General features: G+C 39.6%; 1 protein-coding gene across 3 annotated transcripts in view; it reads left to right on the top strand.

Annotated features, from left to right (window-relative positions):
• Nucleotides 1–23,782, top strand: part of ntrk3b (neurotrophic tyrosine kinase, receptor, type 3b) — a 221,752-nt gene that overhangs the window by 151,485 nt on the left and 46,485 nt on the right. For all 3 annotated transcript variants that reach the window (XM_005913047.3, XM_005913046.3, XM_005913048.3), the window contains one exon: nt 12,617–12,805. In XM_005913047.3, the coding sequence (XP_005913109.1) occupies nt 12,617–12,805 (189 nt within the window). The remainder of the gene's footprint in view (nt 1–12,616; nt 12,806–23,782) is intronic.

Genomic DNA, 23,782 nt, shown 5'->3' on the forward strand with positions numbered 1-23,782 from the left:
GCCCGCAGTAGCTGAATGTGGCTTTCCATCTCGTTTGTGATTTACATGCAAACTCTGCCAGATGCTCAACGCCGGAGAATCGTTTTATATTCTATTGCCACGACAAGAAATATATCCATCTAGTGCCGGGTTGCTGCTCTGCATATGTTTGTACTGTATGTGTGTGCTGTTGCCTTTACTTTACTGCCGAGTTTATGATGCAAACTGGTCCCTGTAACAATGCCACCAGAAGCTTTTCATTTCTTTCTGATTACATTGCAATGAGAGAAGAATGAAACCCCACACCGAGTGGCTCTGAATATCTCCCCAGATTACAGCATGTTTGGTTTTCAGTTTGAGTTTGGGTGCATAACGTGTACTAAAATGTAGGTCCGGGGTTATGGTAAAGATCCAGCCTCTGTTATGGTCATAAATCAATGAAACAGACTCTGGACAGCTCGGTTACTGGATGATGTCATTTTCCATCACTTTTCAGACTTGTGCAAAATTGCTTTGTCTGTCTTCAGGGAGCTTACAGGGTAATGTGTTGTCAAAGATATAAAAGCTGATAGTGCACTGTGGGAACAGAGTCAGTATAGCAATCTCAGTGTTTTCTTTTATTATCATTCTGAGCATCAAGACCACATATATACAGCAACACAAACTGTAATTGCTTCACTGCTGTGTCATTGCAGATAATGTTTGGTGTGGTGTAGACCGATTGATTCCAGAGGACATGCGTACGAGTGGCTTCAGATGCGATGACTGATAGGTTTACAGCAGATTTCCAATGAGTGTTTATTTCTGTCTCGACTCAGACGTCCTTCCCCTCAGCGTTTGCCGTTGTTTATACCACAATAAAGAGAGAGTACGTCGAGCTGTGTGAGGTGACTGTAAATTGTCGGTAGCCCATAAATTTCAGCGTCCTAGCACTCGGCCACAGCTGGTCACCATCAGCTGAAGAAGCAGTGCTTTTCCTACTATGGAGGCTGCTACTTTGTGAGAAATGGGGTTACCCCGAGTTTGTCTCCACTGTACGGCTGTCACGTGCCCACCATGCTTGAGTGGGAGGCTGAGTGAGCAGGTTGAGGCTGTTTGTCAGAAGAGCTATTTAAATGTCTTCTTCAGTGCAGCAAGGGGAGTTGTCATTTGAGTTTTGCACATAACTGCAAGGCTTCTTCACACATTGGTGACATTTGGCGATTAACTGACCTTTTCGTAAATCTTATGCTACACTCACTGTGTAGTGATTTCCTCATTTGGCTGATACTAAGTCAGCAGCTGCAACATCATAACAGTAGCCGGTGGTAGTCCTGTTTGGCTTACACTGAGTCCACTTAGACGCTGTAATTAAGAATGTGTTAAGACATTTGCTGGTTGTACTGAGAGCAATATATCAGAAAATTAACCTGCCGTATAGTCATAGTGCTGAATAGCAAATGACCAGCTTTGATGGATTCATGAAAAAAAGCTTTGAGCACCATGGCAGCCAATATTTATGTCCTGCAAACTCACAAGTTTGCCTTGATTTCACACTTTTCAACCCTTCCCACGTATGTATTTAATTTGCTTCAAATCCATTGTTAACTAAAGGCGAACCCTTGCCTCAGTAAGTTATCCTTCCTGTGTTCTCTTGTTCATTTTACATGTCCTCAAGTTAATTCCAGTCCTAATTAACTACCTTTGAAAGGAATCTGTGCGATAATTACCACAAGGAGGTGGAACGGAAGCAATCACACTCTGCACAATTTATTCCCCACCACAGGGAAAACCCCGCAGAGTCACCTGCTGCCTTTTTTTTTTTTTTGCTTGTCCTGAGAATCACCTTCAGCTCTCACTTTTGTTTTTAGGGAAACAGAGACACAAACAAATGGGGAGGGGGGCTCCAGACATACCCCTCCTGCTGGTTTTTACTCTGGTCTGGTATATTTGCAGAAATAATTGCTACATTAAACACAGAGTGAAATCACAAGTTGCAAGTGGAATAACAGCACTGAGAAGGTAAAACCAGCAAAAACTCAGAGGATGTTTTAAAGACTAGATCAGACAGGGGAGAAAGAAAAGGATTAATAGGAGACTAATGACATTAATGACATCTTAAGACACCAAAGGGGAGGATGGTACCAACCTGGTCACTGTGGACAAGTTGAGTACAGAGACACACTAGCAGCCAAGCCTTCTGTGCACAGGTAAAAAGCAAATAACAACAGTAGTTTATAGGATAAGGCTGGTGGCATTTTACATTTAAATCCCCTGAAAACGCCACTACCAGCGGTGTGTTTGTCTCACTACTGTCTGAGGTCTCTCCCCAGTCTACATCACTCTCGCCTAAATGCACTTGTTGCACCTGAAGAAGCAATCTTTTTTAAAATTCAGTCCCTAATGTTGATTAATTGTTAATTGTTTTAAAAGTCATTGTCAACAATAGAACGGCCCTACGCTGTAGCAAAAGTGACTGGAATTAATTATTTTCAGCTACTGATTAATACAAATAGGTTGGTTTAGCATTACAGGCCACAGAACAGTGTATGTGGGATGGACTTATCATTACTGTGTGTGTCCATAGTAGTGATGGAGCATATCGACCTGTGCAAAGGTTGGTGTGTTTTTAGATTTTGGATTTTGTGACACAGACAGAGGAGCTACATTAAGTGATTGCTAAATTACGGACAGAGCTTGTTATTGTTGTTGCCCTTGTGTTTCCGTTGGATTTAAGAATTGTACGATTTTATTTATTTTTTAACAAATTTTAAAAAGGTTACAGGTAAGGGGAGAAATATCCTTTTTAATTCTGATACTTTTGCCAAGAGTGTTTTTCTTGTATGCAGCTGTGATTTGTATAGCGTGTGGTTGGGGCTTCATATTTTCCTTTGAATCCAGCAAAATGTCACACATATTTTTCCGCTCAATACTCTGAACAGACTTCACACCGCTGTTGGAAGAATATCTCTCCTCCTCCTGAATTTTCTCAGCTCAGAGTGAATTAAGTATTTTTGAGGAAATGGAAGAAAACAAACATGTTTTTGCCAATCTGATGGAAACATGATGAAACAAAAATTTTAATCTAGAGTATTTGCTAATATGACAAAGAAAAGAAGCTGGATGAATACTTATGAACTCATTTTTCCTGTTGTAATTTCAGCTACACATAGTTATTCCCATTCTCAGTGACAGTCCAAGCCAAATATGTGTTTTTACATTATTGTTCAGTATGCTGGAAAAGCTTTTAGAGCTTGGTTTTTGGAAAGTACAAGGTAAGTTAAAGTCAAATAGGTCTGCTGGGTAAAAAAATGAAAGTGTAACATCATAAGTTATAATCACAAATGATGTTTTCTGTTGAGTTGTTTTGCTTTATTATAATATATAAAGAGATAACAGAAAATTATCTTGAACAAAAAGTTTCTCTTACTAAAAAAAATTTAGATAACGTCCATGATGTGGGTTCAACTTTGTCACGATTTGCAAAGGCGAATCGTGGGGAGAGCGTGAGGAGTCGACCCAAATGCAGGCAAACGGAGAGGAAGGTGGAGGATAACAGAAAGAGAGCCTTTATTTATGGCTGAACAAAAAAATCAACAGCTGGAGCAGAGAAAACGAGCCAAAACCTAAACTGGGAAAACTAAGCGTAAAATAACACAAACCTGAAACAAGAAACTAGAAGAAGAAACCCTAACCCTGGAAATGCGAGGAGCGGAGAGCAGAGGTTACACTGGGGATGACAAGCAGACGCACCGATGAAGAGCAAATGACAACACACGCTATAAATACACAACAGGTAACGAGGGGGGATGCACAACAGGAGGGAGACACGGCTCGGATAAATCTGACATAGCGAGACACAGGGAGTAAAGGACCACAACTATCAAGGTAAAACAGGAAGCACACAGGCTGAACTCAAGACACGTAAGCTAAACACAACGGCCCTTCCCATGAACAAAGAGGAGGCACAGAAACAGAAGAGAAACCTAAAACTCAGCTATTATAAACGTAATACAAACAGAAAACCATAACTCACAGAGTAAAACTTAAACCAAAAACACAAAACACTGGGTCGCAGACCCAGGACTGTGACAAAATTTTTATTTATCGATTTTAGTCATGTTTTCTGGCGACCTACTGTTTTAATCTTCTAACTTTTTTTCAGTGATAAACCACTCAAAAAAAAAAAAAAAAAAAAAAACACACAAACACACAGCACAGCGAGGAACAGCTGTTATTTTTTGCCATTAGGTGGCTATACATTTCTTTCCCTGTAGCTGTTGCTCACTAGCATATATGTAATGACTGAATGGCTCCCCCTTGTACCCAACCTCTGCCCTGCTAAATGTGTGGATACGAGTTTGTGAGGCTTCATAAGGCCATGAGGTGGAACGAGAAAGCTTTCACACCATCAGCGATCTTTTTTGGTCATGTTAAAAAAGGTTGGGGTTCAGTGTGATTATTCTTGCAAGGTGACAAAAGCCTGGAGATGGAAGCCGACTTGTGTTTGAACATTTACAAGTTCAAAGGTGCGAGTATGATTTTGATTCATCGCTGACGTCCAGCACTTGGACAATGCCTTAATTTACGAGTCCATTTCAAAACCCAGGAGGACTAGGCTGTGCTGTCTCTGCTCGAGTAGAGTAAATCAGATTGGCTTCTAAACTCTGAGAAACAGATGATGCAAATGTCACACTTGATCAATTGATTTGACTGAATTAGCTAATGTACCTGCAAACCGCACGTGAACATAAAACATCTGCTGTACCGCCACAAGCTGGGATTGTGGGATGTTACTGTGAAGGAACATTGAGTAATGTAGACCTGAGTGACATGTCTTCTACAGGGACACATTTTAGAGAAAAGAGAAGGATATTGGCTGGAGAAACATATTGGCTGGAAAAAGCTCGATGAGCAATGAGATTTATCTAATCTTCAAACTGCGGCATGCCACAGTGATCTAAGACTTTTCCAGAAGGAGTCCCATGACAAACTGATATCTGTTACTCTGAACGTGTTAAATTTTTTAGTTTTTTTTTTGCCACCAGTACCATGTCCTTTGATGATCAGTTGCATTCTTGCCGACTTGTGTGTCAGAGGCTCCATAGCTATAGAGTGATTTGCAAGTCTTAGATTCTTCTCCATCGTGAAAATTTCACGATTTCTCATCGGTCATAAGGAACTGTCTTCAGAGACAAGAAGAACAAAAAGTCCTGCAACAGATGGTGTGTTCCCTGCAGAGCCCTGATCTCATCATCATAGAGTCAGTCTGGGAATACATGAAAAGGAGGAAGAGACAGAGGGAAGTTCTCTGAGCTCATTGAGAAAAAAAAAACCTTGAAAAACTGTGCGCAAATATAGCGAAGAGAACAACTGCATGGTTTTGGAAAGTATCCTCATTACTAACTCACCACATATGAACATAACTCACCACATATATGTGTATATAAATATGAGCTATCGATGGTAATTTATTTTTTTACAGATAAGTTTTATACATTCTTAAACATCTTACACTTAATTATTTTCGTTCTTGCGAGATCTTCTTGAAGGGAATAAACACATCAGTGCTCTCAAGTTGATGCAGTAAATCTCAAATCACTATTACAGTGGAACCCCGACTTACCAATACCCCATTTAACGAAAAATTCAAGTTACGAAGGCACTTAACGGCAATATTTCTGCCCGTGTTACGGCAAAATGCCCGCGTAACGAAATCCGCTGGCTCTGATTGGCTGTGCCCAGAATGCCCACAATGCCTTCTGAATCATGTGACAACCCCTTAGCTTTTGTACTTGCGCTTCGCTGTTCCACTTGAACGACGTATTGTTGTTGCAGTTAGCAATTAGCCTATAGCCTATCGTTTACTCAAAAGGCGCGACGGGTGCTTCGACTTACGAGAATTTTCGACTTATGAAAGACCCTCGGGAACGAATTAATTTCATAAGTCGGAGTTCCACTGTATTTTTTTTTATTATTTTTTTAGGTTAGCATAAAGCCTGTGAGCATAAGGAACAAGTTAGCTCGGCTCTGGCCAGAGGTAACAAAATCCATCCTAACATTTTATTATGCTTTGGTTTTTGGAAGGTTTACAGAAGCAAAATATTTTATGTTACTCTTTTTCAAGGAGATGGTAGAGGTAAAAAACCCAGGACAGCTATTTTTGCTTGCAGTAGAATAGAACAGTAATAGAGTACACACCTTTGTCATCAGTATTGGATATTCCTGTTAGGTCTTGAGTTTTGTTGTGCTACTGTTTTTAATCCTTAGTTTATATGTTTTAAGTTAAGCTTTCAGTTTAGATTTTGATTTCCATTTATGGCACTTCTGAAATGAAGTTTCTATATAGCATTTACGGTACATTATTTATATCTAATTCCTTCTATTTAATTTTTTCCTCTTGTGTTTAGTTACTTTTACTTCCTGTTTGAATTTTTATTTTGTGTGTTGTGTCTTATCTTCAGCTTTACTTCAGTGTATTGTTGCGTTCTTGGTCTAGGAGTGCATTGAACGCAACAAGAAACTTGGCCTCCACTCACGCACCACCCAAGAAAGAGCTAAACAGAAAACACAAAATTGCTAAGCAGCCATTTATTTACGTCAGCAGTGAGCAATGCCAAAATAACAAACAAAACTCCCTAACGGTCCCCACACTTCCTAATACCAAAAAACCAAAACAACCAACAGACAATTCGCTTACCTAAAGTGAAAAACAGGAGAAAACTTAATCAACAGAAAAGGCTTCTCACCACTACCAGGCTACTTTTTAGTTAACTGGACAATATTAACTAAATAGGCTTCCGGACACTGGCGCCAGGGTGGCTGTGGCTACAATGTAGCTTGCCATCACCAGTGTGTGTGAATGTGTGTGTGAATGGGTGGATGACTGGATATGTAAAGTGCTTTGGGGTCCTTAGGGACTAGTAAAGCGCTATATAAATACAGGCCATTTAACTAAGTTTTTAGGCAAAAACACTCTAAGTAACAACAATCGGAAAACACAGGCTATCTGTGGGGTGGTGGAGAAGGGACCAGGTGGTTGTCATCTGGTGGTTAAGTACTGGGGTAATCAACCAAGTATCCAATCCCAGAACATGAATGAATTCCACCCAACTACTCAGCAGGCACAGGACTTCAATAAGACACACCCAGGTGTCCACACCTGAGAGAGAAGAAAAAAAAAAAAAACACAGCCAACCTCTGGTGGGAGGAGTCACACATAAATCAAACAATTACAACACTGAATCATAACAGTATGATTACCCTGATTATGTTCAGTCATGTCTCGTTTCCCGCCTGTTTCCACTTCCCTGATTATCCTTGTGTATATATTGTCCAGTCCTTCCCTTTTGTCTTAGCATCTGTTTATCCACTGCATGTGTTCCCTGCCTGTTTCTGGATTCTTTTGCGTTTTTCCTTCAGAACTGTTGTGTTTTTTCTACACTGACATCAACCTGATAAGATTTGCATATTTGTTTACAACTAGTTACTACTGTTTCCATGTGCTGTATTTGGGTTATTTAACAATTACAGGCCCCAGTTTGTTAGTTAATTCCCTAATGTATTTACAACCTGGTTGTATGTCAGTAATTATGTTATTGTGCGATTTCACTGGTAGTCGCTGTAGTCAGTTGAGAATAGTTTAACTCTGGTTTTACTCTGGACCCAGCTCTCTTGAAGTTACTGAATGTCGTAGACTTTCTGTTGTTCCCAAGTCACTCACTTTTTTTTGTACTCGTAATGTGTTTATACGCCAATCTGCAGTTAATCATTAGTTAATATTAATTCCAGCTCTTTTTCATGCTCTCTTTTGTTCTGTCTTCCTCCCTAACAATGTGTCAGTGTAACATGTCATTTACGACAAACTATGCAGACGTTATTTTGAATAAGTTCAGAATTTCCCATTTTCTATACAAGACAATACTGTCCTGTGAAATTAACACAGCGCACAGCTATGTAGTACTGTGCTAACATGAATCCATCCATATATCCAATGTTTCAAACTGGATGATTAAACATGGTAAAGTCATTGGTTTTACAGTTCCACACATCCCATCAAAGGCTTCAAAAACAAGATTTCAGAAACCAGCTATGTCCACCTTTTATACTGTCTATGATCTGCACAACAACCATAACAGGACCAGAGAAGCAGGATCCTCATCTTTCAAGCTCTAGTTACTCTAGTCATGACTGCACAAAAATTACAGGCATTGAGTTGTAACATTCAGCTGGAGAGAAAAAGCTCATACTGCTGCATCATAATTACCACACTAACTGAAACAGAGTGGTCATTTATTTTCTCATCTACCTATATTTTACATCTTTAAATTGATACAAGTATCCGACTAATTTCAGGCTTGAGATACAAACAGACAAATGATTGCATTAACTTGAGGAACAGGGCCTGAAAATCTGACCTTCAGAGCCAGTGAGATACTGCGAAAAAGATGAGACATGCAAAAGAATGGAAAAAATAGCTGAAAGTTGGCTCATTTCATTTTCCAGTTCTCCTGAATAAATCAAAGTTGGTTTAATAGAGAGGAACCTTGCTCTCAGATAGACATTTCAGGGGAAGATGTCCAGTGCCGAATTCCATTCTGTGCACAGGCAACGTCTCAGATGATAAAACCCCTCTCGGATGCCGTTGGGCCTTTTCATCACTCAGGTAACATAAATGCAATTTTTAGGGTGTTCTCAAGTCAAGAAGTCCAATTTCCCCCTCACTCCTCAGAAAACCTTCATCTAGCAAGAAATCAAGGGGGAGGTTTCTGTGTAGTTTGAAGCACTGTGGTTTGGACTGAGGCCAGGCTTTCCCCGAGGCCTCATCGATCTGGCACCAGACTCTGATCAGATGGGTTTTCATTCCATTTCATATTGTATTAAAAAGCAGAACATAATCCAGGGATCCTTTTGAGGCATCTTCTTTCATTTTTAAAGATTTAAACATGAATCATAACGATTTTCTAGGTAATGATTTTATTTCAAGTGTAGTGATGTTTAAAGCGGTATACTGCACATATATCTTTGTGCCTGTGCCGTGTAACAGAGGGTCAGAGGTATCAACTGAGATTTAGTGTGCCACCTGTTCCCAGTGGTTGGGTGGGTAGTTGCTGGCGAAGACCTGTGCTCTGCTGTGCACATCTCTGTAATAAAGCAGGCACTCAGGTATGAAATCTCTGCAATGAGAATAAATGTTGTGAATAAATTGTTGCTCGCATGTGTCACTTCATCACATGCCACCTCAACCCCATCTTCCTTCCACTCAGGGTCTATAATTTGATATGCCTGGGTCTTGATTACTATTTACAGTGTTGTCAAGGTGAGCAAAAAACTCAACATGGAGTGTAAACAGATTCACTGTCACCGCTTCTCTGAATCAGCTGCTGTTGACTTTATTTTCACTCACTGTTTCCTTCGCTCCCTTCATTCCCTCCCTCCTCCTTTCCTCATTCCCCTCTGAAGATTGCAGTTGTCAGAGCTCCGCATTGCTTTCGGCATAGCAGTGATCGAACAGCAAACTGCATCACATTGGCTTACAGTAAATCATGTCAGAGTCTTTCTATGAATTTTGATTAAAGAAAGCAAATTATGCTTGGTATCGACAAGAGTGTGTTGTATGACAACATAAATTCTAAATTCAGACGGCGTTGGTAGTCGGGCACTACCTGTGTTGATAGTCATTTCTTTCTTTCTTTTTTATGCATTTTCTGTCTCCATTTATCAAAAATCTTCACACGGTCAGTATGACAGAAGTCAGTGAGGGATATGTTGTGCATCATGTTCCACGGCTTTGACTTTTCTTCAACTTTCTCTCACATTCAACTAAACTGCAATTATATTTTAAAGGAAACATAACTGCATCCACAGGGAAATATTCACAAATTTGAAAAGTTGCGAATATGTTACTGCCAAACCTTTTGTTTAGCAAATATAATAGTTTCATACAATGTCCTCTAATTCAATAGCATTAATTAATGGTTATGCTTAGCCACAAATCACAAAATCTAAAAAGAAATTGTTGTCCTCTTAAATATGGTAATAGATCACAATAATTTGGAACTGAAGATGTTTGGGAGGAAAAACTCTGAGTTTTTTTTTTAATAATTTTCATAGCTCCATTTTTTTTCTAGCACCCAAACCACTGAAAAGAACAGTTCACATGACTCTGTGATACTGAGATGCATTATACATAAAATGTTGCTGGACATTACCTCATGTTTGCTGTCTTTTTCAATGTGTTTCATATCACTTAGAAGATTGCACAAGGTGCTTACTAAAAGCAAAACAATCTAAAAGAATATGGAAACTAAAGAGGTGGCTGACTTTGATTGTCTTTGGCTTCACACTTGAACCCAGCGGTCCCAAACCCCCGGGCCGGTCCGTGAGTTGTTTGGCACCGGGCCGCGAGAGTTGAGACTCAGGTGTGAAAATTATGATTTTCATGGTCTTTATTGTTATTTTTTTATCGTTAACTCTGTGTCCCTGGGTCTTTTCCTGTGAGTTATGAATAAATCTTTTTTTTATTTTTTATTGGTACTGGTACTGGGGTTTTTTGTAGTATTTATCCGCAACACCTTAAAGGCCGGTCCGTGAAAATATTGTCGGGCATAAACCGGTCCATGGTGCAAAAAAGGTTGGGGACCGCTGCTTTAACCCATCTACATTGGCAGTATCATTCCTCCTGTTGGAGGTCATGTTGGTCTTTGTGCAACATCTAAAAAGAAATTCGAACATGTTAGTTTTGGGTATTCAACCGTGATTGAAACCCATCCAGGCCTGCCATAACAGTTAGTTTTTGGATATAATGATTGGATTTATATAGCACTTTTCTAGGCACCCAAAGCACTTTACAATACCACTATTCATTCACTCTCACATTCATACACTGGTGGAGGCAAGCTACAGTTGTAGCCACAGCTGCCCTGGGGGGCAGACTGACAGAAGCGAGGCTGCCATATCGCGCCATCGGCCCCTCTGGCCAACACCAGTAGGCAAGTAGGGTAAACGTCTTGCCCAACGACACAACGACCAGGACAGAGAGCCCAGGGATCGAACCGGCGACCTTCCGGTTACAGATGCGATTCCCAACCCCCTGAGCCACGGTCGCCCATGATATAAAGTCCTTTGTGTCTTTGGATTGCCCATAAATCACCAACAAAACCCTGTTACTATGTTATGCATTTCAGACACACGTTTTTATAGTTCTATTGTCAAAATGGCTCATTTTACATTTGAATGCACAACACAAAATGACTGCGACTACACACAGTCTTTTTCAGGGGTCACCATAAATGCTTGAATTGAAGGGTTCTGGACTTAGATAAGTCACTGGATGTGAAGTGAAATGTTTTCAAGAAAGAAAGAAGTCCAGTCGTCTGAGAACCTACACGACACTATTTCAGGGGTCACGTTTTCATCCAATTTATTTTTCATCTCTCAACTCTATATAGAAACTTTTTTTTTCCCTCCTGGAAGTGGAAAGTTTTCTGAGCACATCTAAATAAGATCGCTGAGATGGCCCAGGAAGTAAAAAAAAAAAAAAAAAAATCCCAAATATATTGCAAGAGAGGACATGTGTGGGGTGAAATGCTGAAGATCTGACATCTGTAGGTTATCTTTGCAGGCATGAACCTGTTACCTGTCACTGAGAGAGAAAGTTTTCAGGTTGGGAGATAAATGCCGTCAGTGTTCTAGTCTGAGAGCTGTGAGATGCTGAGATGTGTAGGAAGTGTTGCTGTTGAGCTTTGGATGTAAGGATAAAATGCTGGTTAGAAAACGTGAAGTCTACACATCAACTATTTAAAAACACTGTAAATGTGTGTTTTGGGCAGAGTTTGATCAATTAATGTTAAATTGATAGTTTTCCAATGATGGATATGAGTGACCAGCTGAAAATCCAAAACTGGATTTTGACATATATGCTAGCAGCTTCAGGAAATAAAACACCAACAAAACGCACCTGTTTTATATGTAAGGTAAGCTAATTTTTGAAGGAGGAATGAATAAACTGAGTTTCTTTTTCTCATTACAGAAGATTTTTTTATTTGAGCCCTTAACTAAAATTTAAACAAATCCCCAAACAATTTAGTTTTTACCCATTTCCAGCTGTCTAAATGTCAGAATTGCTTCTTATCTAGCGTCAGTCATTTGGAGTATATACTGGGTATAAACCATTTCTCTATAACAAAACATAAATAGATTTTTTTTCTGTTCATTTATTTTGTTTTGAATTAGTTAGAAAAAACAACTTTAATTTGTTTGTATCTATGTCGCTGCTCCACACTGGGGTAATTGTGGGTACATGCCAATAAAATATGAAGTCATGTTTACTGCAACTGCTCTTATTTTCCCTGGCTGTGCCTGGACATAAAAACAAACCTCCCACTTTGAAAATGTTACTTTATAACTGTGACTCTAGTAAAGGATAATTTACTGTACATGCATACTGTGTACTTCATTACCATATCTAAGAAACAACAACTGCAGCAACTCAGTCTCCACCCAGAATTATTATTATTATTATTATTATTATTTATTTATTTATTTATTTATTTTTAAATAGAATACCTTAGGAAATTGTATTTGTGTCTCACCAAGTATATTCACAGTTTAAAAAAAATGTGTTTTGGAAGTAAGTTTTTCTTTTGTCTCTTCCCAGGACCAGTAGCTGTAATCAGTGGTGAGGAAGACTCTGCTAGCCCTCTTCACCATGTCAACCACGGGATTATTACCCCCTGTACTCTGGATGCGAGTCCTGATGCGGTTGTCATAGGGATGACTCGTATTCCTGTAGTGGAGAACCCTCAGTACTTTAGACATGGACACAACTGCAACAAGCCAGCCACCCGTAAGTCCTTCCAGTGTATCTGACAGCAGTTTAAAGTGCCAGTATCGCCTCTGAAAAAATCTTCTGCTCAATCTTCTGTAAAAGTCACAACATCAGCATCGAAGCAATGCTACTTTTTACATGGAGTCTGAATGAGTGCAGTCATATTGAGGAATAGATATGAACAAGGTTATAACATTCTGAGGAGATTTTTATGTGTAGCATTGGCTAATTACCATAAAAGGCTAGGACACAATACTTATTTATGTTCAGCCTAACCTGACACTTCATTCAGAAGCAGCAGGTTTGATTGAAAAGAGAAACTGTGCTGGATTTTTGGATAACATCACAAGCAGAATAAAAATCTGAGCTCACAGAGCTGCATTGCATTCACACCGAAGATAAGATAAACCAGGCAACCGAAGAGGGACGTGAGGGTCTAATTCACATGTGCATCATACGCAGCTAGAGTCTCGCAGTTTATTTTAGATTCTTTTTAAACTAGTGCTGACAGGCCTTAAACAAGGCCTGACAGCATCCACACGGCCACCATTATGGTGATTCATGCGGCACATGTTTATAGTTGTTCCAAATGGCCAACCATGCAGCACTGTAGTGCAAAGGTAAAAACTGTCACCTCACGCGTTCTGGTTTGAATCTGGGGGCCACCTGCGGCCTTTCTGTGTGAAGTTTGCATGTTCTGCCTGTGCGTAGGTTGCTTTTCTCCTTGTACTTCAGCTTGCTCCCACAATCCAGAGATATGCATGTTAGGTTGACTGGTGAGTCCAAATTTGCAGTGTGTTCACACCTCTAATAGACAATGTTTAACCCACATGCTGTGGGCACAGGTGACATGTGGGTTAAGGTTCTTTGCTTCTTTGAGTAAGAAACATCATTTTGGCATATTCCTCTATCATAGTGCTATCCCTCATTACTACCGGCTACCATTATTACAAATTATATTGCAGCGTTTTTCTAGGATCTGGCTAATTAAACTAAAACTGCAGGGCACATATGAAGCAGACAGAGTGCCACAGCATGTTATGTAGTGTAAAGAAAAGAGCAGCATCTGGTCAGAGAGCCAGATATCAAACACCACATCTTTATGAGGCTCTATGAGGCTGTTGTACCTCCATTATAATTAGCTGTGTATCTTTTCAATGAGAATTGCTGAGGCCCTCGGGGCAAAGGTATAATTTAGATTCATCTAGAGAGTCGGCGTGATCATATGGTGTTTGCATCAGGTGGCATGGTGCCAGGCTTTTCATATAGGGCCTGTTTAGCAAAAGCCTTCTTCTGTATATCAGTGACTGCCGTTCCAATACCCTGAAAAAAAATATCACATGCTTTCCCTCGGGAGTCATGTTCCAGGTTGGAGAAAGACAACAGTACTTTAAGGCCTAATTACTCACAATTACATTGACTGCTCAAGAGAATCAGCAGAAAACTACTGTGCCAACAGCGAGCCTCAGCCTAACGCCTGCTGCTTTTATTTGAAATGATACCAGTCAAACCAACCAGATTTAGTTAGGAAGCAGGAGCTCTTCCTGTCTGACAGTCCCGTTCAGCACAGATTTACGTCATTTACAACTTGGTTCAAAATGGCTGCTGGACAGGCTAACAGAAGTTGACTTCTGACTTGCAGCCAATGAGAATGAAGGAAATCCCATTTAGAGGTGATAAATAAATGACTGGTCTTATGTATTATGAATTGCATGAATTGTTAATGTCTAGCCAGTGACTGATTTATAACATCTCACGCCTTGCACAGGAGAGCTGATCGGGAGCTAATGAATAAATGACAGTGGGCACAAATGAAACTTTCTCTCAATCACCGTGCACCTGGAATTGAAAGTCGCACCATGAATGAGCGCCATGACAGCTTCGACTTAGTCTTTACTGAATGTTCTTCCTCTTAGTGTGCAGTTCCTTTTGTTCTTTTTTTCTTTTCTTTTTTTTTAATTTAATTCTGTGTGCATGCGTTAAAAAATAAAAAAGAAACCGTAGGAAATGAACCCTGAATTCATCACAAGGTCATAATGGCCGCTGCTTCCTGCCATCGGCTACAAAAACAAAATGGATCCAAACGGTTTCTGCCTCCGCCGATCATTCGCTGAATATGAATGCATTCTTTACCCTGAGGACACAGGGAGGGGAAATGTCTCTGTGTATCCATGTCTATATTTGCAGCTGGTGTGTGTGTCTATGGGAGTGAAAATTAATGCATGGATCTGAATGTACGCATACTCCTAGTGTGGTTTTTATGTACCAGGAATTTGCCGCATGTCACCTTAGTTTTCTACTTTCATCTGTATAATTGATGATTGATAAGCATCCCAAGTCAAGGGTCCCTTAGGTGCCCCCAAGGGCCTCCCAGGTCCAAATTGTCTACCTGGCCTCCTACCGACTTATTGTTTTGCACCTTCACTTGCCAACACAAGAGCTGCACTCAGCTCAGATACAGCATAGCTGCTTTCTGGTACTCGGCCACTAATCCATAATGTATTCATTCATTTACTTGAAAGCTTCTTATCCAGGAGAATAGCTTGCTGCCTGGGTGTCTCTGTCTCTCTCTCTCTCTTTCTGTCTTTCACACATACACACACATACATCCATAGTTCAGTCTAGCAATAGAGACGCTACCTAACACATACATAAATTTAACACACCCATACTTCTCCTTACCTGTGCCCATCAAGAGTGCACTAATGTGCTGGTCAGTCCCAGCCTGCTTCTGCTACCTCTGGGTGATTTATAGCGTCCCTTGCTGTCATGCTGTGTGCATTTTGAAATCAGCTCCAGCGATAACAATGAGGGGGAGGAACCGTATTTAGCTGTTGTTCTGGCTGCTGTGTGCCATTCTGGCTCCTGTTAAAACAGCTGCATTGAAGGGAAACTGCCTGCTGCAAAGCTTACACCAATGATTCCAGTGTGCCCTTACCAAATGTATTATTCATGAGTGTTTGATCTACAAGTCAAACCTGCCAAAAGAATATAAATATTGGCACCAATGGTTAAATAGTTCCAGTCACACTAAATAGAGCGCACCGTATCTTGGCTGTTTAGGCTGTGCCACCTGAGATCAGTGCTGCAATCAGTCCCTCGCTGCGGGAGGGACTTTGAAAGATGAACATTAACTTCATCACATTATAGTTGCCCTCTAGTTGAACCATCAACCTGTACACATGTAGAATTAAACACGCTGGAAAACACAGCTGTCATTCTCACACCAATTAAGAAACACGCTGCAGCATCATGCAATTGGTTGATATTTCGGTTGAACTGGTGGCCTCTAGTTTTGCTGTGTTAAATGCGTGAGCCGTGACTGATGATGACGTTTGTTGAGATGAGCTTTTTTAGGGGGGGTTTCCACTGAAAAAGGCCAATCCTGGGGAAATGTAGCCGCATTAGGGAGATAAAGGTAGGAAAGGCAAAGGACAATTCTTTAGCCTAATGACAGATCTATATCTATCCAGATCCGCTGTCTCCCAGCAAGTGGCTTTGTTTTATCACCGAGCTTGCTATTTTAATTACGGATTTGTCACATCCCGCTGGCCAAAATTAGACAATAGCTTTTGATGTTGGAGAAGCATATAGCCTTTCATTATAACCATGTTATTAGGGATAGTACTTCTGGGCAGGTTTCGGACAAACCCTCACTCTGCCCCCTCTACATTTGTGCAGCAGAGACAAAGTAATGCTCAAGATGCTGTTTTTGAAGATCAAAATGTTTCCAGCAGGGACAAGGAGTGACTAATTTGGCAACTTGAAAGCGAAGCAAATGAATGGAAATGCAGCGCAGATTGATTGAAAGGCAGTTATCATGTTCCAAGGCTGCAATTCTATGAATTATAGTTTGAAACAGAACAGACCCACAGGCTAGACAGTTGTGAATTCAAACAACCTATTTAAGTGTCGTCGTCGTCCCAAAAAAAAAGTTCAAGATGATTTCCTTTCAGCTTCAACCTGGAAGGTTCTTTGCTGAACAAAATCTGAAATGATGCTTCTTCATGTCTGATAAAATTGAGTGAAAACTGTCTCCTGAAAGACAAAAACCTACAAGTAGATTTGCTGAAGATCTCACAAGGTTTTCGATTGAGAAAACCAGAAAGAAATCTAAAACACACTTAAAATACAGAAATATTTATCCAGTTCTTTTTTTACTCCCGTTATTATAAATTGAAATTAATTGCTCGCAGCATTATAACTTGGGACATATACTGGAGTGTGAGAGTATTAAAGTACACCAACACTGATTTGTTTTCTGTATTAACACAGGAACATACAGCTGTGCATTTGAATTTAAATAACACATTCTTGTCAGTATTGACAGGTCAGCACCATAATGAATAATTAATTCCCATCACAGAGGACCCAGCCCACAGCATTTCAGCTACAGAATAATACAAATCTAAATAACACCAATTTTCCCAAGCAAAGTTACATAAACGTGCTTTTCTGCTTTTATAATATAAACACAATTTATACTGTATCTATGGGGACTAACAGCTAAGGGTGGGTAACATGCCTCATCTCCTTCAGGATGTCAACTATAACTAGTTAAGACTTTTAAAGAAACTCCCATGAGCCGCAAGTGTTAAGAACTTAGTGCTTAAGTGCTTAAAGCGTAACGTTTAATTCAGCAATAACAATAAGGCTGTGCTTAGGGAGAAGTTATTGTCAAAAGGAAATCAATCAGAATAAGCGTTATAGTATGGCACCACTGTTAAATCTTAAATATGTAAATATATGCAGTATATCTATTAGTATATAAATAAGAATTTGTGTTAATTGTGTGATACCTGCAAACAACAGCCATTTCCTTCTTTTGTGACTGTATTTTCATATATGAGTTAAATCAGGATTCATTTTTATTTCATTCTGGCCATATTGTATAAAAACACTGGACCTTTGTCACCAATGTCCAGCTTCACTGTGTTTCTTTTTCCTGCTTTTTAATAAAACTCAACAACTCCTTCAGTATCACACTTAGCCTGTGAGTGTGTGAGCAGGTTCTGTGGTTCACACAGCACAGAAACAACCACAGTAGCTAGAAGAGTGACAGCACAATATGAGAAAAGATTACATAAAAGATGGCTATTGAATAACAGCATGGTTACTAAAGCCAGGTTTAAAACACTAAATTTAGCATAGATATACACATATGCACAGACACATACACACAATGGCACACACACATAGAAAATGTGTCATTCAGCAAAGGTGGAGCATGGACAGGCTCTTGCTAACTGCATTTAACTACACAGCAAGCCATCTTTTTTGTCATTTAATGCCATTAAAATGCTCGATCTCCAAGGAGTCTAGAGGTCCGGCTAAGTGACTTGAATCAACTATTAGCTAAAGCTACCTGTGTTGCCATCCACCTGTCACTCACGACAAGTAATGCAAACTGTAGCCCTTAAAAAGATTTGAATGACTAAGTTATAACAGATTCACACTCCATTCGTTGTTATGCAAGGAGAAATCAGCCATGGAGAAAACATTTTCATTTCTGTGGGGATTCACTCAGTTTTTGAGCCAGCCTCATGTGGCCACATGAGGAATTGCAGGTTGTTGGCACTTTGGGGTTGGTTTCGTTTTATTTGCTATCTTCTAATTTTGATTAATATGCCAAGATCCAGTCTCAGTCCCCTAGTTTTATCGATTTTTCATCCAGTCACATTGAAAGCCTGTCTTCAGCAAGCTCAGCACCTGCTGCCACACCAAAAACAGTTCCTAGGTTCCAGTGAAACTAGGCTAGCAGTGATCTTGCCAGTATTTGATATGATTCAATCCAAAGTATTTGTCAAATAGCCCAAAAATTCCCATCACTCTTGCCCACTTTCCACAGCAATTAGCCAGGTGTATGGAGGTCTTTCATTCTTTGCACATCTACTTCTGTTATTTTTGAGTGAAGCCTTGCTCAAGGGGGCCTGTGTGCTCTTGGCTGACATGCTATTGGATGAAAAGGTGAGGGGGCGGCGGCTGCTTTATTATGCTCTTTCATAACCGTCATTGAGAAATAAAAGTGACACTGGAAAAATACCATTATGAAACATAAACACATTTTTGAAAGAGGGCATGTGAAAAAATGTCTAATGAAATGAAAAGGTGCCCCAGTAAAACCTTGCTACTGTGAAAATAAGAATGATAAAATAACCTTTAAAAGAAAAAAATGCCAGCTTATTCCACGGGCTTGCTTCTAATCATTTCTGAACAAAGCTGGTGTCATCAGGATGATGTTATGGGTGATGCATTCTTTATTTTTGTCATGTGTAGGTGTTATTTCACATAAGCCAGAGTTTTCACTAATGCCAGGCAGCAGCGGTAGCAGCAGCAAACACATAGGCCGGCAGTAAGCCAGCCACAGCAGGTTAGGAGTAGATACCCACAGAGAGTCAACAGTAAATGCGGGTGTTCATGTCACTGTTGCCCAACGATGCCAGCAGACACAGCCCCTATGCTGCAGTGAATTTAATGGCGTGAGCTTTTTGTATGCTATTAGCTGCTGGATGAGTGCCTCTCTTCTGACTGTTCACATCCTGCGGTGCACTTTTTGTAGGCAGACTAAACTACAGGTAAATTACAGTGGTCTCAGTGAAATGATCTCTACATTTATATTGTGATAAAATCTAGGAGGGCAGTAAATGAACAGAGGGGGATTTTTTTCCAAGTGAGTGTGTTTGTGATAATATTTGTTTTTTATGCTAATGATTTGGACTGCAGTACTTATCAGAATATTGTAAAACATTTGCTTTTTATACATTTGAATTTAAATTTAAATTAATAGTGGTTGAACCCTATTATAGTTCCCATTTAGTTTTCTATAAGAAAAAGTTTTTATGAGTGGCAAAAACTCCTTAAAAGTAGCTTTATAGACAAAATAAATGAATGTGAAGCTGATACCCGAAATGAGAATTTGTGTGGACGTTCTCAGCATTTTTAATTAGGCCACCACTTCTCAATATTAGAAGCAGTCACTCTGCAGAGGATAGATTGTCAATGTCCAGTAGATGCACACTGATCAACCCACCGCACACTCAGGGACGCTAGTGAGATACAAAGAAATACTCAGTCTCCTGTGAGGCATAAACAGCCACATCAGTGCACAATGTTGGCAGTTGGAGACAAACACACACGCACATACTGACACTGGAGAAAGTTGGCAGGTAGCTGTGGTGAAATGCATGCATGCACACAGACACACATGTGGGTACAGAACAAAGCCCTCCAAACATCTGTGCTCCTCCAGCAGCCTGACCTGACTAGCTGAGTAAATCTCAGCGCTGCATTGCCTCTCGGCCTCCAGGGAGAATGTTTGCTGGCGCTGAGGCCTCAGGTGAGCCAGGACAAATGAATGATGCTGAGCTGCAGGATGGAGATTTAATCTCAGGGCTTTTCAGCGTGCCACTCTGGGTAAATAGGCTGCAGGATGCAGCCCGAGTCCGCCTGCAGAGGAAACTGAAGGTTAAAGTAACTTGTCCTCGCCACTATCAATAGGTGCACTCCATAATGGCACCTTCATTCCCATCAGTGGAGAGGAATGAGGTGGCTGGTAGCTATTTAGCGGCTGAGCAAAACAAACCAGATGAAATATTCACACCCAGAAAATAAGGAAGCAGGGACAACTATACAAATGAGGTGTTGTAGTATTTACTTTATTAATTTGTGCAGTTTTGTACACAGTCAGTTATCACAGTTCAGTTACAAGTGTGTACAAATCTAAAGTGAAAAGTTATTATTTTAAAGTTAAGTTAAACACAAAACAATAACAATTATATTGAAAGCGGCCTCCATCAATTACATATCATTATTTGGTATGGTGAGATAGAGGCAGATGACTCACTATGGAAACCCCTAAAGCAACGGTCCCCAACCTTTTTTGTAACATCGGACCAGTTTAATGTCAGACAATATTTTCATGGACCGGCCTTTAAGGTGTCGCAGATAAATATGATAATCACGATTATTTTCACTGAAATTGAGATCTCGATTATTTGACGATATTTATTTAACCCTTTAAGACCTACTATAGAACCAAGTCCGCCAGAGCTTATATTATTTTTTACATGTTGTAGTGCCATTTGTGGGAGCATTTCAAGTTGCTATACAACTATTATAGCCCATATTTTAATAATATGTATGCATTAAGTCCATAGTAACTACATTAATTGCAAAAAAGTGCAATAAACTACAAAAAAATTGAAAATGTTTTGTTTTTTTTACATATATTTCTACTTGGAGAAATTTAAGAGGTTATCCCTCAAAACTTTAAATACAAAAAAGTTGCAAAAAATAGTTTACAACAACAGGAAATTTATTTTGAGTGTCTTCATAGTTTTATTTTGGAGATACACCAATTTTTATATACTGCAGGAAAAACGAAAAAACAATCCTATGATGCAAATTTGCAAAGAAAACAGCAGGTGCATCAAAATAAACTATTTCCAGCAGTGCAATTCGAGTTCTAAGCATCCCAGCAACTATTCAGAAAAGTCAAACATGACCAGTATAGGCTTTTAAGGCCTACAAGTAAAAAAACTACAATTTCCGCGAAAATGACGTCACTTCCGGTTTCGGCCAGGAAATGGCGGATATGCGGTAGTTCGCGCTGACGTCTGTTTCAATGTGGGAAGTGTTACGAACAGCTGATCGGATCGGCAAAGCGTGTTTCTGGAATATTGTGTTTTTGTTGCTGCAAGCGCTTTTTATGCAGTTTTTGCAAAGCTTTATGTGGAAGGAAACCGTGACCGAGGACAAGCTGATGGCATAAGATGTAAGTACAACTCCTCCGGTTAAGAAACATTATTGCGCTAGCTTACACGGTTCCGGTTCTACAGGGATTTAAAAATAGTTACAAAAACGGAGCGTGCTGCTCTGACCGGCTTTAAAGGGTTAACAATGACTTTAAAAAATAATATAAAATAGTGTGCAACACCACTGAAGTTTTTTTTACCTCTCTTTTCAACCAACGGCAGTCACTCTCCTCTCCAAATAACTTCTGCTTAGCTTTCCGAGCTTCCCTCGGGTCCTCTTAATCAGCGGTCTAAATTTATGATATCGGTATCGGTATCGGACATGAAAAAGTGGTATTGTGCCATCTCTAGTAATAATAAATATTTACAAAATTAAAAGTTTACACAACTTTTAATTGTGTAAAAGTTACAGAATTACATTCACTGTGTAATTGTGTAACTTTATTAGCAGCATCCTCCTGAAATGCACCAACAACATTGAGAGTAACATTCTACTTTCTGCCCGTTAATGCGCTCTGGTCGCGACCAGACGGTTTCTTTGTGTTTCTTTATTTGTTTTTTATTGATACATTGTGGCACATTTTCAGTTCATTCTAGCAAAATATAACAACCCAATTATTTTGAGCAGCTTTAGATGCATGACTAGGTAAAACAGTTGTCAGTTTGACAATTAATGAGCTCTGGTTTAGTTAATTTGCATAATGACAGATATAGATATTAAGGTGATAAAACCGATAAAATAATATGAAAATGTTTCCAGTTTACACATGTGAGATATTATTTAATCATCTCACATCACAGCAAGTGATAAAATAAATAAAAAGATACAGTAACAATCTAACACAGTCTTCAGTGTGCTTTAGCTGCTTTAAAAAGGAAGATGAGGGAGACTATTTTAGTCTGGTATTATGTGGTTAAAAAACTTTCTAAGCCTACACCTGCTGATTGATGACAACCTTCAAATTTTTACATTTATGGCATTTCACCAACTACCTCATCCAAAGAAGCTTAATGACGGGTGCAACAAGAGAATAAGCTTCAATAACTGGATGATGGCAGCAATGTGACAGGCATCTGGTAGTAAAGCCAACACTGATCCTCGAATGATCCTGTGTGACGGAAAAGTGCAAGTAAAAGAAAAATGAATATTAGGTATAAGACGAGCAGTTTTTATAATGCTTAAAGTTTCTGTGATATTTATGATATTTACACAAGTGCATGTCTGAAGCCAAAAATATAATCTACCTTTTCCTACCTTTCCATTGGTCTGGCTTTTCTAATATGGCCCCAATGAACTGCTAAAAGGGTCTAAGACCTCTCTGGCTCTGATTTTTTTTCTCCTTGTTTTAGTCTGACATGCTTGTGCACCTGAATGCCATATATAACTCCTTTAATAAAAGCGGAAGTGAGAAAGGGAGATATCAATCAGTAGGAAATACATGTGGGGTGAGTCGAGAAACCCTTCAGACCTTTATCAGATGGTGAAGTGTCAGAGACATTTGGCCTATCAAATCCTGTCAAAATACCTTTTGAATTAAAATGTATGTGTATCGACTTCAGGGTGTTTTTCTCCACTCTTGGAAAGCAGCTTTTTACAGGGTAAGGCAGTGACAGCAGTGATGTGTTGGTGTCCCTAGTGGGGCTCTCACCCTGCAAACTGGCTGCCAGTTTCTGCACACACTTCTGTTCTGATCTACTTTAAAACTGGGACATTTCTTCTTATTTAACAGCGATTTCAAAAATAGTAGTTATGATACCAACTGATGGAAACACCAGAGGAACAGGTGATTTTTTTTTATGAATCACCTACACAAGATGTTCACGGCCAGATGGCTATGGAGAAAAAAGAAACCCAGAGGAACGGTCAGACTAAGCTAGTAATCTGTGTCTTTGAATGAGGAAATATTTGAGAGAACTGTTGAAGCATCTGGTGAACTCCTTTTTGGCAAAGCCACATTGTGATAAGGCTCTCTTTTTATTTGAAATTTGTTTGAACATGGGAAGAAAATGAACATTCAAGCTGTAATAACTTGGTATAAATCTAACTATGCAATGTTAGCTTTGTGGTCCTGCAGAGGTAAGTACTCTTGTATGTTCTAGAAATATAATAGCCCTATGCTGTGAGAACTACCTTTAGCCACTGCGTCCTATTAACTTTCTTTCATAAGTAGTAAATTAAGCTACATAATTGGGATCCTTGAATGTAGAGTATGCAAATTGAACTGACCTTTTAGAGTTTAAA

The sequence above is a fragment of the Haplochromis burtoni genome, unplaced genomic scaffold (assembly GCF_018398535.1).
Source record: "Haplochromis burtoni strain Fernald_Lab_line unplaced genomic scaffold, NCSU_Asbu1 Contig_2, whole genome shotgun sequence".
NCBI classification, from domain to species: domain Eukaryota; kingdom Metazoa; phylum Chordata; class Actinopteri; order Cichliformes; family Cichlidae; genus Haplochromis; species Haplochromis burtoni.